Below are 16,366 nucleotides of genomic sequence, written 5' to 3'. Positions count from 1 at the left end.
TGAAAGAGAACAAGATTACAGATACCAACTATTAATGAATGTAAAATGAGACTTAGTTTGGAAGGTCATGCTGGTGTGGTCTTTACCACCATGAAATATGAGGTACTGACAATGTCCTAACTATTTCTGAATAAGAAACTTTATAAGCAGATACAAACATTACTCCCTACACTCATCCTCATCAGCTGTAGAATGACTAAGCTTACCGTCTGTTCTGACAAGTTGATTCGAACAAGGATGTTGCCTGAAGCCTTTGCTAATGCTGCCACCAAACTCGTCTTGCCCACACCAGGGGAGCCCTCCAGAAGAATGGGTTTGTTTAATTTTGTAGCTCTTAAGAGCCTCTGGGCATTCATAGCTGTGGTGCCTGCACTGAGTGCATAGTCAGCAATATTATTCCTGTGAAGGACCGGTCCTTAAATAGAGAAAAGAAAAGCCACATAGAAGATGAACATCGACAATCAACATATCAAGACAAGATTTTAAGAGCCTACCAAGTAGACTTTCAGTCAGTGAAGTACCAACTGTGGTGAAAATGCTCAACCCAGAGTGCCTGGGTAGCTTAGTCGGTTAAGGGTCCGACTTCAGCTCAAGTCATGATCTCACGGTTCGTGGGTTCAAGCCCCACATCGGGCTCTGTGCTGACAGCTCAGAGCCTGGAGCCTGTTTCAGATTCTGCGCCTCCCTCTTTCTCTGACCCTCCCCTGTTCACACTGTCTCTCTCTCTCTCTCACAGATAAATAAAACATACATACATACATACATACANCTCTCTCTCTCTCTCTCTCACAAATAAATAAAACATACATACATACATGCATACATACAAGAAAATGCTCAACCCTATTTCAACATTTTCCGACTTTTAGATCCATAAAATGCTTTAAACCAATACCCAGCAGCACACCACATATTCAACTAGGCCTGTTACTCAGATCTCTCCGGCTCGTACACCTATACATATACTTAGGTCTATGCATACATACATAGCTCTAACTGTAAGCATACTTTTCCTTTCACAACCTACACCGGGGATTACTATAAGTACTTGTACAATTTACCTTTATAAATAGGTATCTTCCAAAAAATCAAGTGTATGCTAGGTGTATAGGCCACATGGTTCTATATAAGTAATTTCACCCAACGTTGTTAGGTCACTAGGACAATTCAGGATGAATCTTTAACCCATAATGTAGATGTAGCTATAATGCAGACTAATAATAGTTTTATAGGGCTTAACATCTGTACTACTATGTCTCCTGGAAGAAACTTTTCATATACCAGTTTGAAGGGCTAGGAAAACACCTACTATACCTCAGCTAGGGAAGCAGAAGCAAGGACCACTCCAGTCCCAGGCCACTAACATACAGATCCTACGTGAGAGAACTAAATACTATCACAGTGAGTTAGGGAACTTAGATCATTTATGTACCATCAGGGTTGAAGATTAGTACTAAAGAGAGAGAGAGAAAAGGGCAATATTGCATTAGGTCAGGTACCTGGGCTGGTTTTGTTCACCAATGAACCACTAGTAAGTGTCACTCTACCTCTGTGCATTTCAGACACTCAACAATTATTGATGGAGGGAGGGATGGACAAGACACAGATGACCCTGCTAGACAATCAATAATCTTAATCATTCATTCATTCATCCATTCACTCAATCAACAGACATTTTCTGACTGCTTAGGATTGCTAGGCTACATGTCAGGTGACAGGGACAGGAAGATGAGTGACCCAATTCCTCAACAATTACAAAACTGTTTTTGTAAGCAGTGATGAGGATCTATAGTTGATACATCCTGGGCTGAATTATAACTACAAGAAAGCTCTTGTTTTAAGCACCAAATAAAAAATACATTTCACAAGACATTTTCTTCATAAAGACTATACTTTCCCCTATTTTTACATGCCAGTTATATATTTTTTAATCATTCATGCAATTATAGCTGGTTATGTCAAGTCAGATTCTAATTCAGATAACTAGTTTAAAAATAATCAGAATAGGATACACTAAAAGTCACAATAAAGTCAAGTACCTATAATCTACGAGAAGAGAAACTTCATTTATTTAAAATTATTCTTACCCCTCGGTATAAAAAATGGATGAATTCCCCAAAGGTTATCTATTCCAGTAAATTCTTTGGCCTTGAGTCTGTCATAAATCTTCAATTCATTTTTCTGACAGTCTGTAAGTCGCACTATTTTGGAAAGTTTCTTGATTAGGAATTTCAGACATTCTTTGCGAGCCAAGAGGGCCGTACCAAACCCTGAGGAAGTTACTCCTAAAAGAGAGAGGATCAGGCCATCAAACACAGCATGACACCAAGCTTCCAAACTACATACATATCAGGAGCTCCTGGGCAGTTTCTAGGGAAAATTAGGCCTTAGCCGAAGTATATCCAAAACACGACTGCTATGGTGAACAGTCCAAAGGCAAAAGGTCTGGCCTCTCACAGCCCAATAATTTACAGATCAGCAGCAGCTTGTTCAGTAAAACATATGCACTCCATGAAAAATCGGCCTGGAGGAAGGAGTAACTAATGTGGGACTAGTGATCATGTTGGTTTATATCTAGAATCATCACTGCTGAAAAAACAGAACTCAAATAGTGAAATTTAAAAAATTATAGTAAACTTAAAAACAAAAAAAAACCAAAGGATTCAGGCCCATTCACTATAAATGACCATTCGTGCTAAGAACTGTCCAGTCCTTTAGGAGCAAGGACATTTCCAACAGTCTTCTTTTTCTTCATAATCCCTTCACGTTTACTAAATCCCTAGACTATAAGCAATATGAAGTCTCAGCCTTTTTATACCAACCACCTCTCAAAAAGAGTAGAAAGGAAAGAAAGTCTATTCTTGGTCCTGGAAATGCTAGAGTTAAATGATTTTACAAAGTATCTGGGTCAGAAGTCGGAGATCTGTGTTTATTCCATTTCTTACTCCCCACTACCCCAGCCTCGCCATCCCCACACCAGCTAACAGACAACATACCTGAACCTATTCCATCTATGTACACCAAGCATGCAGCATGGACAAAAGATGTCACAGTGGAGATGGTCTCTGGCCGTTTCAAAGCAGCTTCCTCCCCCATCGTGTTCATGAAGTTAACCCAGGACAGGATATCTCTGATACTGACCACACACCTTCGGCCAAATTCCTGGTGGGTCAGCCATTCAATGAAATCCAGCATCACCTCAGCTATGTCAGCCCCTAAGACACAAGGAAGTAAAAAGTAGTTGTTTAGAAGTAGTTATAATATATATATAGTTATAATATATAATGTTATAATGTATATATATACACATTAATATATAATTATAATGTATAATAAATATATAATGTAAAAAGTATTTTGGAAGTAGTTATAATATATATAGTTATAATATATAATGTTATAATGTATGTGTATATATATATATACACACATACACACACATACACTGCTAACGTTCTATACCACACCTCTCACTCCCAGCACATACCCCCTCTACCTCGTAACCACCATCACCACCTGGACCACCTGAAAAAACTCACCTTTATGATCTATTTTGCCCAGAGACAATCCTGGATGAAGATTATGGCTGATAATCTGAATTAAATCTTCACGACCTGTGCTTTGTGGACACCATATTTCTGTAAACCTGTTTCTTAAGGCAGGAGACAACTATAAGAAACAAAAATGTCAATGTGAATGGATACTCATGAGGAAAGTTAGAGAACAAATCTTTTGAAGAAATGTTAGCTGTCTAACAAATACCAAATGCTCCTTTTATTACTTTTACTAGTAGGTACAATTTATTAAAGATCTACTTTATCCTGACTCCTTCCAAAATGTCATCTCATTAATCTCCACCACATCCTCCAAGACCACCATATTCCCCTCACTTTCATTACAGACATACAGAACTTCAAGGTTTTATAGAGTAAACAGTGTAAGTTGAATTACAGCCCCAGTGGGTGATTCCCAAACTTTCCCCTAAGCAAAGGTTGTTCCTTTAACTTCAGTTACATAACCAATGATTTAGAGAAAATAAATGTTAATGTGTGATAGGGGAGGGGAGAGCTCTCTGAAGTCACAGAAAACATCTTCTATGTGGCTCAAAGAGGAACAGTAAATTAGTAAGGAGGTACGTATTTTACCTCTTGTATAACAAAGAATTGTTAGTTCTTCCAGTCTTATGGCATTTGCTCTCAATATGGATTCCTCTTACCCTTCCCCTATTAATAAGCACTTACAATGTCGCGTATGCACATAACTACTAGTTTATCATTGCTTTCCTTTTACTTGATAAGCTCCATCCATCTATCTGGCCTACAGCAACAGGACCAGGAACAATGCCTATACCCAGGAGCAGCTCAATCAAGACCCAGGGAATGTGTTCCCTGTGGCCATCCTAGACAAACAGTGCTGCTGGTCTTCCGCATCCCACTTCAATCTGCTTGCTAGGCATGCAAAAACAAAAAAAGAACTTTCCCTTAGGTAAAAGTTGGCAATCTTTTTCTAAGAAAAACTTAAGCTATCCTAACTTAAGCTAACCTTAACACACACAACATCAAAATGAGATCTATGTGATTTCCACTTGTCAAAGAACAAGTTGTTGTTGTTTTAATTTTTTTTGGTGTTGTTTATTTAATTTTGAGAGAGAGACAAAGTGTGAGTGAGCATGGGATGGGGCAGAGAGAGAGGGAGACACAGAATCCAAAGCAGCCTCCAGGCTCTGAGCTATCAGCACAGAACCCAACACAGGGCTCACTCTCAAATCGTGAGGTCATAAGCTGAAGTCGGACACTTAACTGACAGCCACCCAGGTGCCCCAGGAACCAGTTTTCGTATTATGCTTGAAACTGTGATATACTTTATTTCTTCTCCTAAGAACATTTCAAGATGCACAGTAATAATCTTTGTTATTATACTACATAGGAAAATCAGGCCCAAAATATCATGTTTATATTTCAGGGCTACCCACCAAGTTACCAAGAATTTAAAATTTTTATTTATTTATTTATTTATTTCCAGGAGAGAGAGAGAGAGAGAGAGAGAGANNNATTTTTTTTTTTTTTTTTTTTTTAATGTTCCAAGAATTTTAACTACTTTCATTCACAATCAACCCCTGTTCTCATCATCCCTGACCTTTTCCTAACTCTAACAGACCAGAATCGACACACAAGCAGACTTCTCCACTGAGAGGCTTCATGACCCTGAAAGCAATGGGGTGTTCAAGGTATTGGATCCTGGCTGGATCCTAACACTACCTCCTGAACAAATGGAACCGCTTTTCACTCGTTCCTTTAAAAATAGTCTAAGTGTAACCCACTCACATAAATCCTAGGGAGAACAGATATGCTCCACCTGCAAAACCAGAAGAGTTCCTGGCTGTAAGTCACTTTAAAAGCACTCAAAGCCACACTCGCGTTTAAGAAAGAAGACTCCAGAAGCAGAGCTTAAGATTAAATCAAAAAGATTAAATTTCAGTTTCGGAGCAGTGGGTGGCTCAGTTAGTTGAGCATCTCACTCTTGGTATCAGCTAAGTTGTGATAGCACTGTCATGAGATCAAGCTCTGTGTTGAGTACAGCCTTCTGGGGATTCTCTCTCTCTGCCTCTCCCCTGCTGGTGCTCTCTCTCTCTCAAAATAAATAAACTTTTAAAAATAAGATAAACTTCAGTTTCATCTATTCTCATCCACGAAAGTAGAAAAAATAACTCTCGTACAGAGTTCTTGTGAGAATTTGTTACGGTAACGTATATAAAGGGCTGGACTGGGCAAAGGGACTGAAACAATGAAATTTCAGACATATACACACAGTGAGATGTTAAAATGAGGAAATGTTTTCGTCAGACTTTCTCAACTTTGTAATAATTCTAAAATATTTTTCTAGGTTTTAAATTTTTACCCAATATAAAATTCCAAATGCATTTTTACATATATTTATAGCTACCAATGAGCTGAGGTCAAAAACTGGAAAAAAAAATTATGCTTCAGGAACACAATTTTACCTCCTTTTTTCCAAAGTCGCCCCCAGGGTTCATGGTTGCTAAGATACGGAATTTTTTTCCAGCAGTCAAAAGCTCTACCTCATTATCCTTGTCCTCTACACTGCCTTTTTCAGCTAATACCAGGGACTTTTCCACTTCAAGGACACTAAAAGACAGAAAAATTGGAGAATTAAGATTAGAAAAGGCTTATGTATCTACTTTGTGTTCTTCAATGTCCTTTTAAAAACGAAAAAAGTTACCTCCTGTGCTGAACTTTCACATTAGTTAATAATTTCCTACCACGAACTTTTAAATGACTCATTATCCAAATTCCTGTGTAATGGAACAATATTTCTGATCAAAAGAAAAAAAATCATTTTATCCACTTATGCCGCATTATGGCATTTGTTTTAAAAATGCACAAGATGCATTAAAAAAATCCAATGCAAATATTCATGGTGGCATTCTACTTCATTAAAGTATAAACAACACAAATACCATCATGTGGTGAGTGGATAAAAATACGGTATAACTATATAATGGAATACTCTTAGGAATAAAAAGGAACAAACTACTAACATAGGTTATAACACGGATGAACCTGAAAACAATGCAAAGTTAAAGAAGAGTCCATTTATATGAACGTGCTGAAAAGACAAATCTTCCCTTTCCCCCCTCTACTCCCCTAGAAAGAAAATTAGTAGTTGCCTGGAGCAGGAGGTAGCATCAGAAATATACTGTAAAGGGGCGAAAGAGATCCATTCTTCTATGATGGTAGAAATATAAAACGGGATTATGGGGTCTCAAAACGCAGTAAATTTACTAACTTATGAATTATACATTTAAAATGGATCCATTTTATGCTATGCAAATTAAACTTCAAAAAAGAAAAATAGACATCAAAATTCATACTGGTCTGAGATTTTGAGACCCTACAACATGCATAACATTCAGAATTCTGATTCTACTTCTTACAAAGAAGAATTTAGATAATGGTCACATAAAATTTGCCTTAAAAAACATTATAACGTAGGCTTATTTCTTTCATCCCCGCCATACCACAATGCCATCTTTCTATTGACGGCAAAACAGGAAAACTAGGCCCCTTAAAGGACCCTGAGTGCTAAAGCCAAAACAAAAAACAAAAACATTAACTCATTATTATTTTCAAATATTTACTATGCACCTATGTAGAACATTACTGTGCACAAGAATTAATATCTATAAAAACCAATCTAGTAAAACATTATAGAGGTTCCTCAAAAAATTAAAAATAGAAGTACCATATGATCTAGTAATTCCACTACTGGGTATTTAACCAAAGAATATGAAAACACTAATTCAAAAAGATATATGCACCAAAAAAAAAAAAAAAAAAAAAAAAAGATATATGCACCACTATGTTTACTTTAGCATTATTTACAACACCCAAATTATAAAAGCAGTTCAAATATCCACCGATAAATGAGAAAATGTGTTAGAGAAAATGTGGTATATATACATATACAATGGACTATTATTCAGCCACAAAGAGGAATGTAATCTTGCCATCTGCAACAATATGGATAGAGCCAGAGGGTACAATGCTAAATTAAGTAAATCAAAGAAAAGACAAATATCATATGATTTCATTCATATATAGAATTTAAGAAAACAAAGAAAGAAAGAGACAAACCAAGAAACAGACTCTTAAATGATAGAGACATATACCTATTCAGTCTTTCCAGAACAGAGTCATCAGCCAGTGAGATTTCATCCAAGAGAAAAAAGCCATCCTCCTTCATGGCCAGAACTAGAGGACCATCATGCCACTCAAAAAGTCTTGATGTATCAATTTCTTCCTACAGTTTGGAAAAGAGGGGTGTGAAATTAAAGAGCAGGTGGCTCCACAAGGCAATATACATGTTGTTAGCTGGTGTCTGCTGAGTGAAGTGGTCATTCTGTAAAAATTAAGGATCTAGGGGCGCTTGGGTGGCTCAGTCAGTTAAGCGTCCAACTTTGGCTCAGGTCATGATCTCACAGTTCATGTGTTTGAGCCCCACGTAGAGCTCTGTGCTGACAGCTACCTCAGAGCCTGGAGCCTGTTTCAGTTTCTGTAGCTCCCTCTCTCTCTGACCCTCCCATGCTCACACTGTCTCTCTCTCAGAAATAAAAACATAAAAAATTTTTTTTCTTAAATAAAATTACAAAAGAAATTAAGGATCTAAAAATAAGGAGGAAAGCCTGCACAACAGGACGCTCATGAAGACCCCTTGTAGACAAGTGAAAATCTAAAGATATATATCAAATTGCGAATCAAAAATCTCTCCATAAATAAATTCTAGAGCTGACTCATGCAGAAAACCAACTACAGTTCTTCAAATGAATGAACACATCATTTGCTACTGTACAAACCTGGTCCTTTGGCTTCTGTCTCACTGGTCGCAGCCCTCCTAGGAAATCTGATGTCTCCATGTGTAAGTGGCAGTTGACAGAGTATAGTTTCTGATTCGCCAAGCCCGCAAACATCTGACAGACAGTAGTTTTCCCACACCTGTTAAGAAATACACATCAGATTAATAAGGACCAAAAATTCCAAACACATATCCACAAACACCCAAGTGAGCAAAAGAGGGGGGCCCTGGGGAAGGCCTCACTGCAGCAGCAGACACGGCAGGCCAACACAGGACTTCTGTACCCTGGGTTCAGGATACCCTTCTCTCAAACACCAGCACCCTACAATGTTTCTTATCTAAAAAAGTGAACACTGCATGAATTTCATCCTTTCCTACTTCTACTAACAACAATCAAGGCATGAGAAAGAAATCTAATCCTTACAGACTTTCAAGAGATAGTATCTCATCTACTCTTCTGTATATATTTACAGAATGGATGTCATTATTCAGCAAATTATAAAGAAAAGAACTGCTCCTTGGGGCACCTGGGTGGCTTAGTTGGTTAAGCGTCCGACTTTCGCTTAGGTCATGATCTCACGGTTCGTGGGTTCAAGCCCCGCGTCAGGCTCTGTGCTGACTGTCAGCTCAGAGCCTGGAGCCTGTTTCAGTCTGTGACTCCCTCTCTCTCTGACCCTCCCCTGCTCACGCTGTCTCTCTCTCTGTCTCTCTCCTAGAAATAAATAAAAAAAAAGAAAAGAAAGAAAAAGAAAAAAACTGCTCCAGTGATAATAATGCAAGAAATCATTTTTTTTCTATCACAAAGGTCTGAAGGAAAAGTAAACAACAGATCTCTTACATGCCCTTTTAAAGAAAGAGGAAGGGGAAACAGAAAAAGAAAAAACAAAGATTGTATCCCTGATAATTCTTCAGAAATAACTCAAGTACTACTACGGAACTGAACTGATCCATCATAATGGATTACAATCACAGAAACAGAGGATTTTACCCAGTGTCTCCAACCAGCAGTACTGGTTCACCAAATTCCAGCGCCCTTCCCACCAGAAGTACCAGTCTCCGCATGCCCTCTGTCCACACAATGTGGTTGAACTCAGTTTCCAACATGGATATCTGAGTGGACAATTTACCTATAAAAGGTAGAATAAATATTTAGTTTCTAGTAAAAGTACAACTCAATTCATTTTCTCTAGATATTTTGACCTACTCACTCAGTAATTTTAGGACGTTTTCTTTGGAGAAAAGGGATTGAGGACACAATTTTTTCTTGAAATGTTTTTCAATGACTTCTTGAATCACATCAATTTCCTCCTGCTTCCTGACTCTGCCTGCTAGAAGCATAAAACCTGGGGGGGAAAAAAAGGAATCCTCAAGTGTCAAGTTATAATACCAAGGGATGTTCAGAATATGGAGCAACAGGAACTCTTAGAAGCTTGCAAGTGGAGAGGGTATCTATAAAACTACCCTGGAAAATTGAGACAACCTACTGCAAATAACCATATTTCGTTGCCCTGTGCCCCAGCAACATGACTTCCAGGTAGACCCAAATACGAATAAACATGTGTGCACCAAAAGACATATAGAGGAATGTTCAGAGCTGTTTTATTCATAATAGCTAAAAAGGGGAAGTAACCCAAATGTCCATCAACAAGAGAATGAATATATTATGGTATCTCTGTATGATGGGTTACAATAATAATTAAAAAAAGAATAAAGTCCTGATACACAGAACAGCATGACTGAACCTCACGTTAAGATTGAGTGAAAAGCCAAACCTAAGGAGTACACACCGCATGACACTAGTTGAAGCCCAAGCAGAGGCAAAATCAAAGCAGTGGTGACCTGCAAGGGAGGCTAAGACTGGCAAGAGCCATGAAGAAATCTTTTGAGGCACTGGAAAATATTCTAAACCTTGGTCTAGATGATGACTCGTGGATACATACATATGTAAAAATTATATCTTCCTTATACATGAGAAAATAGAGGATTGCATTCATTTTATTTTGTTATACCTTGATTAAAAAGTTTCCTTTTTAAAGTTTTCTAAAGTATGTGTTCCTCCCATCTATCTATTCTTTACCAGTAAAGAAAAAAATATAACTCTCAAGGATTAGTTTTATTATTCTCCTTATTAACAACTTTATTAATGACTCACTAGTACCTTTCAAATCAGAAGATTCTGAAGTATTTCCAAGGATATGGAGAAACATACAAATTCTTCCCATGGATTAAACCAAAATGACCAATCAGGACTCTCAGATGACATAACTGTTTTCTCTCAAAACTCTGATTTACCTGACCAAACCTATCAGCTTTCTGTATAAGGCAGAAGCACCACTAACTATGGCTAATGAATTGTAGATAAATGGTCAACAAAGACACCACCAACCACTTGCCTAAAGTCTTACGGGCACTGTGTCCCTACATGCCTCCTACATGTAGCCACCTAAACCAAAGAGAAAACTGCAGAAATCCAAACATATTAACACAGAGGTATACAGAAAAGAACCATTTTCAAAAGCACTTGGTTGGCACTTGAGGGAGAAAGGCTATTTCTGGAATAACTAGTAAATGTGTATATAGACCACAATTTGGAAAAAAGGATTTTAATTTAAAAGTTTGATATTTGACATAACTAAATGGTTTGAGAACATCTGACTGAAAACATACCGTCATTGGCTAAATGCTGTAGCCAGTCATACTCTTTCTCAGTCTGTTCAGTCAATCTGTATCTTTCAGCCCATCGAAACAGATCACGGAGGGTGATGAAGCCCTGTTTTCCAGCAAACACTGAAGAACTTCTGCGATAAGACTATTTAAATATCAAATCAAATTAAAAAGGGTGATGGCAAGTACACTGTACAACCTATATAAAATTTTTTAGCAAATGTAAGCTTCCATAAAAATGACTCATTCAAGGGTGCCTGGGTGGCTCAGTCAGTTAAATGTCCAACTTTGGCTCAAGTCACAATGTCACAGCTTATGAGTTTGAGGCCCACATCAGGCTCTCTGCTGTCAGCATGGAGCCGCTTCAGATCCTCTGCACCCTCTTCTGCTCCTCCCCCAGTTGCGTGCTCTTTCTCAAACTTAACAAATGGGGGCACCTGGGTGCCTCAGTCGGTTGAGTGTCCAACTTCGGCTCAGGTCATGATCTCACAGTTTGTGGGTTCGAGCCCCGCATTGGGCTCTGTGCTGACAGCTCAGAGCCTAGGGCTGCTTCAGATTCTGTGTCTCCCTCTCTCTCTGACCCTCCCCTGCTCACACTGTTTCTCTCTCTCTCTCTCTCAGAAATAAATAAAACATTAAAAACAATTTTTAAAAAAAATATTTATTCCACAATTAATTTTTTAAGAAAGTAAATGGAAAGCAATCCTTTGAAGATAAATACTCAAACTCACGTATAAGAATATAACAATGAAATTTTAAATCACAACATGAAAAAAAAAAGGAATTCTATCTCCTATACCATATAGAAAAATTTATGAATACAAATAGTGGAAAACACACTGAAACATTATTCCCATAATTTGGTAACATAATCGTAAGATTGCTAATTATTCTTACCATTCTAGAAATGAAAAGTATATTAATTCTGATAAAGAATTAATAATAATTGATAATCTGATAATTTCTAACACCTTAAAATGGAATATAAAAACTGTAGCTTCGCAGAGTTGGCAAGGCAAAGACATAAAAAAGTATCTTTAGTTATGTCCATTCAAGGACTAGCTCTATTTAAAAAACAAAAATCATAGTTTGCCAATGCCAAATCCCAACCTAAACAAAATGTCCCAACAGTAACCACAAGGAACTGTTATCATATATAATTATGAGAAAAATTTTAACATGATATTAAATTACTGATTTACAAAACCAAAAAGTGGGTATTAACGAAATGCATTTTAAATATACTATACGTACTGTGAGGGGGAAAAAAAAAATTAATGGATGGACTGCTGCATCTACCAGAGAAGGCTATCAAATTTTAAATTTTGATCACCAAATCTAATCAATACATTCCATTTGAAACTAAGTGATTGGTGACATACCTGAAGGTCCAGCATGACTTTAACCAACTTGCTACAATAGGAGGGTGGCAAACTACAACGCTTATGCAAGATTGTTTCCAGCTCAGAACTAGGCAATTCGTCAAAATGCAACTCCACAAACCGATTCCTGAAGGCTCTAGAAAGCACCTAGGAAATACATAGGAAAAATACATGAAAAAAAGAGCCTTTCCACCCAATTTCCAAAATGGAGGCCTGCTATTCACCACAAAATAAAAACCTTTCAAAAGTAAAAAACAAAACAAAAACAAAACAAAACAAAAAACACATCATCTCAGTCTTATCAAGGAACATTCATTTACTACTCAATGGGGTAACAAATGGAATAAGGGGCAAATGCTACACACCTTTCTGCCTCCATAAAGTCCTGGGGGATTCTGGGTAGCAAAAAGCATGAACCGAGGGTGAGCTTTAACAACTTCTTGTGTTTCTGTGATGAGCAGTTCACGGTTATCATCCAGCAATCTGTTCAGTGCTTCTAACACATCACTAGGGGCCAAATTTAATTCATCTAAAATAATCCAGTAGCCCTTTCTCATAGCATCGATAAGAATACCTTACAAAAACAAACACTGAGGATTAGTACATAAAATAGCCCAAAGTTTTAAAAAATGTTATACATGAATCAACAAATACTAAAATTAAATTTCAAAACAAAACAAATTACTGGCTACAGTTAGTCATGCCCCAAAATAATTTGTGATGTTGAATATCAAGGAAACACAATTTTCAATCAAAGCAATCCTTTTTTATTTCACACAGAAGGGAAGCTAAGGCTGACAAATATCACATTTTCAATTTATTTTCTCCCCTGCAGTCCAATTTCATTTAAATTACCACATTCTCATATCTATTCTCAGCTTCCCCTCTGTTCAACATTCACCCCATTCTTCTGAGTCTCTAGGAAATGAAGTAGTTTAGCTGTCCTCTACAAAACGTGGCCATAGTCCTGTGTACAGCTGATTAGATCAATGAAGCTCAAAGGAAGCTGGACCTCTCACCATCATTCTTTAACCAGGGAAATCAGAAAGAAAGGAAAAACAGCGGGTGTGCCTCAACTGGAAAGGATAAAGATTACTTGGGGAAATGGGTTTAAAACAATGAATATCCACACCCATGGAATGAAATAATCTTACCTTCTTTAAACACAAGTTTCCCTGAAGAGTCAGATGTGTAACAACCAATATACTCCTGAATATCCGTATGTTCATGATTGTTAATACGCACACAGTGGTTACCAGTAGCTGCTGCCAGCCACCGGATCAGGCTTGTTTTACCAACTGATGTCTCTCCCTGAATCAATACTGGATAGGTTCTTCAAAAGATGAACCAATAATGCAATTTAAGAAAAAAAGATAGAAACCACAATTAATTCTAGCATAATTTATCATCATAAAAGAACATATTTACATATCTATGCACCACTAATGGAATGTTCCTTAAGATCTAAGAAATTTCTATGTAAAAATGGTTCCTCAAAAAATACAGAGGTGGGGCGCTTGGGTGGTTCAGTCGGTTGGGCGTCCAACTTTGGCTCAGGTCATGATCTGACAGTTTGTGGGTTCGAGCCCCACGTCAGGCTCTGTGCTAATGGCTAGCTCAGAGCCTCGAGCCTCTTTCGGATTCTGTGTCTCCCTCTCTCTCTGACCCTCCCCTGCTTATGTTGTCTCTCTCAGAAATAAATAAAACACTAAAAAAGAAAAAAAGAAAAAAATAGAGGAAAGCAATCTCAACCTTTCTTGCAGTACTTATGAGAAACAGGAAATGGGATTAGCTGTTACTCACTTAAATAATGGGTGATAAGTATTCATCAGCCTAATACTGGAAAGCAACCCTAAAGATAGCCGAAACAATTGGCGTCTATATTGTTCCCACCAAAGGTAGAACTAGAAACAATGCTTTGTGCCAGGAGAAAAGTGACACTCAGCCAATAAGCAACAATAAAGCACTTTGAAAATTATGGAAGACTAGAATGTCATCAAAGCCCATCCTAGTAAAGCTTCAGAGCAGCAACAGAAAAGGTCCACATACCCTGCAGAAACCACACGGACTATGTCTCTCAGGTTTAGCTTAACAGAAGATGTAAGAATGTAGGTCTCATCTATTGTAGGTTCTTTGTCTCCTACTGAAATCCAGTATCCTTCAACTTGGATAAGACGACCTCCTTTTGGTTCTGGAATAGGCTGAAAGACACAAGTTAGAGAAATAACCCCACAGTCCAATGACAACTGCTACGGCATTCTTTCAGAGAGGGAAATAAGGTAAGAAAAGAAATTATCACCAGGAATGCCACCTTTTCTAAATGCTTTCAACATTAAAGCCATAGGTGGAATATGAAAATAAATTATTCTGAGGAATGAGATCAAAACGATGACATACTTGTTTTAAAATCCAGGTAGGTGGTTGAGTATGGGGAAGAAATTGAATCAGATAAGGTCTCAAATAATTTATGATTCAGTCCTTTTCTCTCACCTATTAAAATTCCCACTCTGATGAAGTACTTTGATCAAAAACATGGACTTCATATAAACCACATTCCTAAAAACAGGACCAGTGTTGAATTGAGGAAGACAGACTTTGCATTATTACATTCTAGATTCCTTAGAAGACATTAAAAATAGGGGCGCCTAGGTGGCTTAGTTGGTTAAGCTTCCGACTTTCGCTTAGGTCATGATCTCGCGGTTCGTGGGTTCGAGCCCCGCGTCGGGCTCTGTGCTGCCAGCTCAGAGCCTGGAGCCTGTTTCAGAGTCTGTGACTCCCTCTCTCTCTGACCCTCCCCTACTCATGCTGTCTCTCTCCTAGAAATAAATAAAACATTTAAAAAAAAAAATTAAAAAAAAAAAGACATTAAAAATAAAAGCCACCATTCGGAGAAATTAATCTATTAAGGATAAGATTGTGTATAACAGCATAATCTTTTGAAGACATGATGGAAGTGAAGTTGATTTCTACAAAACTGTCATTTTCATAAATCAAAAATGGTCAGATCTATAACTACAAGAAAGTGCTCTCCTAAAACGTTCAGTTCCCTAACTTGAAGCTACTGCCATTGTAGTTACTGCTTTTGAGGGCTCCTCAACTGAGCTCAGCGGCATTGAGGAAAAAGAATTTTTAAGCCTCCAATCACATGCAACCATGAGGAACACACAAAAAAAGCAAGTAAAGGACAATGGTATTGAGATAATAATCAAAGCAAGCTTGAGTCTTTTTTTCCAATGTTTTTATGACTTACCAAAAGTAAAATTCATGTGTTACTTGTACAATTTTATTTATATAATAAACTTGTACAAGTTTATTTATTTTGAGAGACAGAGAATCTGTGTGTATGTGAACAAGGGGAGGGACAGATAGAGAGGAAAGAAAAATTCCAAGCCCCAACATGGAGCTCGATCTCATGAACCAAACTATGAGATCATGACCTGAGCCACAATCAAGAGTTGGACACTTAACTAACTGAGCCACCAGGCAGCCCACTTGTATAATTTTTAAAGAGGAAAATATATTGAATCTAAAGTAATCCTAAGTCCCTAAGGCTCTTTCTTCCTGAAAAAGAATGAATCAACATACAAAGCCATATAGGGGGCGCCTGGGTGGCTCGGTTGGTTAAGTGACCAACTTTGGCTCAGGTCATGATCTTGCGGTTCACAGGTTTGAGCCCCCCTGAGGCTCTGTGCTGACAGCTCAGACCCTGGAGCCTATTTCAGATTCTGTGTCTCCTTCTCTCTCTGCCTCTCCCCAGCTCGTGCTCTGTCTCTGTCTCTCAAAAAATGAATAAATGTTAAAAAAAAATTTTTTAAGCCATTTAGTTGGTAAACCACTGACTCAGTATCTTTCAGTCCTATGTTACTCTATAATTTCCTGTCAAACTGAAATAGTTTTTTTTTTTTAATTTAGAAATGTTTTTTATTTAGAGAGAGTATGAGAGAATG

General features: G+C 37.7%; 1 protein-coding gene across 2 annotated transcripts in view; it reads right to left on the bottom strand.

Moving 5' to 3' along the window:
- The window catches only part of MDN1 (midasin AAA ATPase 1), a 166,802-nt gene that overhangs the window by 89,784 nt on the left and 60,652 nt on the right, over nucleotides 1-16,366 (bottom strand). For both annotated transcript variants that reach the window (XM_077750370.1, XM_077750369.1), the window contains exons 23-36: nucleotides 14,469-14,620; nucleotides 13,574-13,752; nucleotides 12,785-12,993; nucleotides 12,420-12,566; nucleotides 11,041-11,182; nucleotides 9,582-9,716; nucleotides 9,362-9,500; nucleotides 8,375-8,513; nucleotides 7,691-7,821; nucleotides 6,002-6,146; nucleotides 3,540-3,669; nucleotides 2,997-3,215; nucleotides 2,088-2,285; nucleotides 207-415 (exon numbers count right to left, since the gene is read on the bottom strand). In XM_077750370.1, the coding sequence (XP_077606496.1) occupies nucleotides 207-415; nucleotides 2,088-2,285; nucleotides 2,997-3,215; nucleotides 3,540-3,669; nucleotides 6,002-6,146; nucleotides 7,691-7,821; nucleotides 8,375-8,513; nucleotides 9,362-9,500; nucleotides 9,582-9,716; nucleotides 11,041-11,182; nucleotides 12,420-12,566; nucleotides 12,785-12,993; nucleotides 13,574-13,752; nucleotides 14,469-14,620 (2,274 nt within the window). The remainder of the gene's footprint in view (nucleotides 1-206; nucleotides 416-2,087; nucleotides 2,286-2,996; nucleotides 3,216-3,539; nucleotides 3,670-6,001; nucleotides 6,147-7,690; nucleotides 7,822-8,374; nucleotides 8,514-9,361; nucleotides 9,501-9,581; nucleotides 9,717-11,040; nucleotides 11,183-12,419; nucleotides 12,567-12,784; nucleotides 12,994-13,573; nucleotides 13,753-14,468; nucleotides 14,621-16,366) is intronic.

The sequence above is a fragment of the Crocuta crocuta genome, unplaced genomic scaffold (assembly GCF_008692635.1).
Source record: "Crocuta crocuta isolate KB4526 unplaced genomic scaffold, BGI_CrCroc_1.0 scaffold9, whole genome shotgun sequence".
In the NCBI taxonomy this organism is placed as follows: domain Eukaryota; kingdom Metazoa; phylum Chordata; class Mammalia; order Carnivora; family Hyaenidae; genus Crocuta; species Crocuta crocuta.
This window is presented reverse-complemented; position numbering and strand designations above follow the sequence as displayed.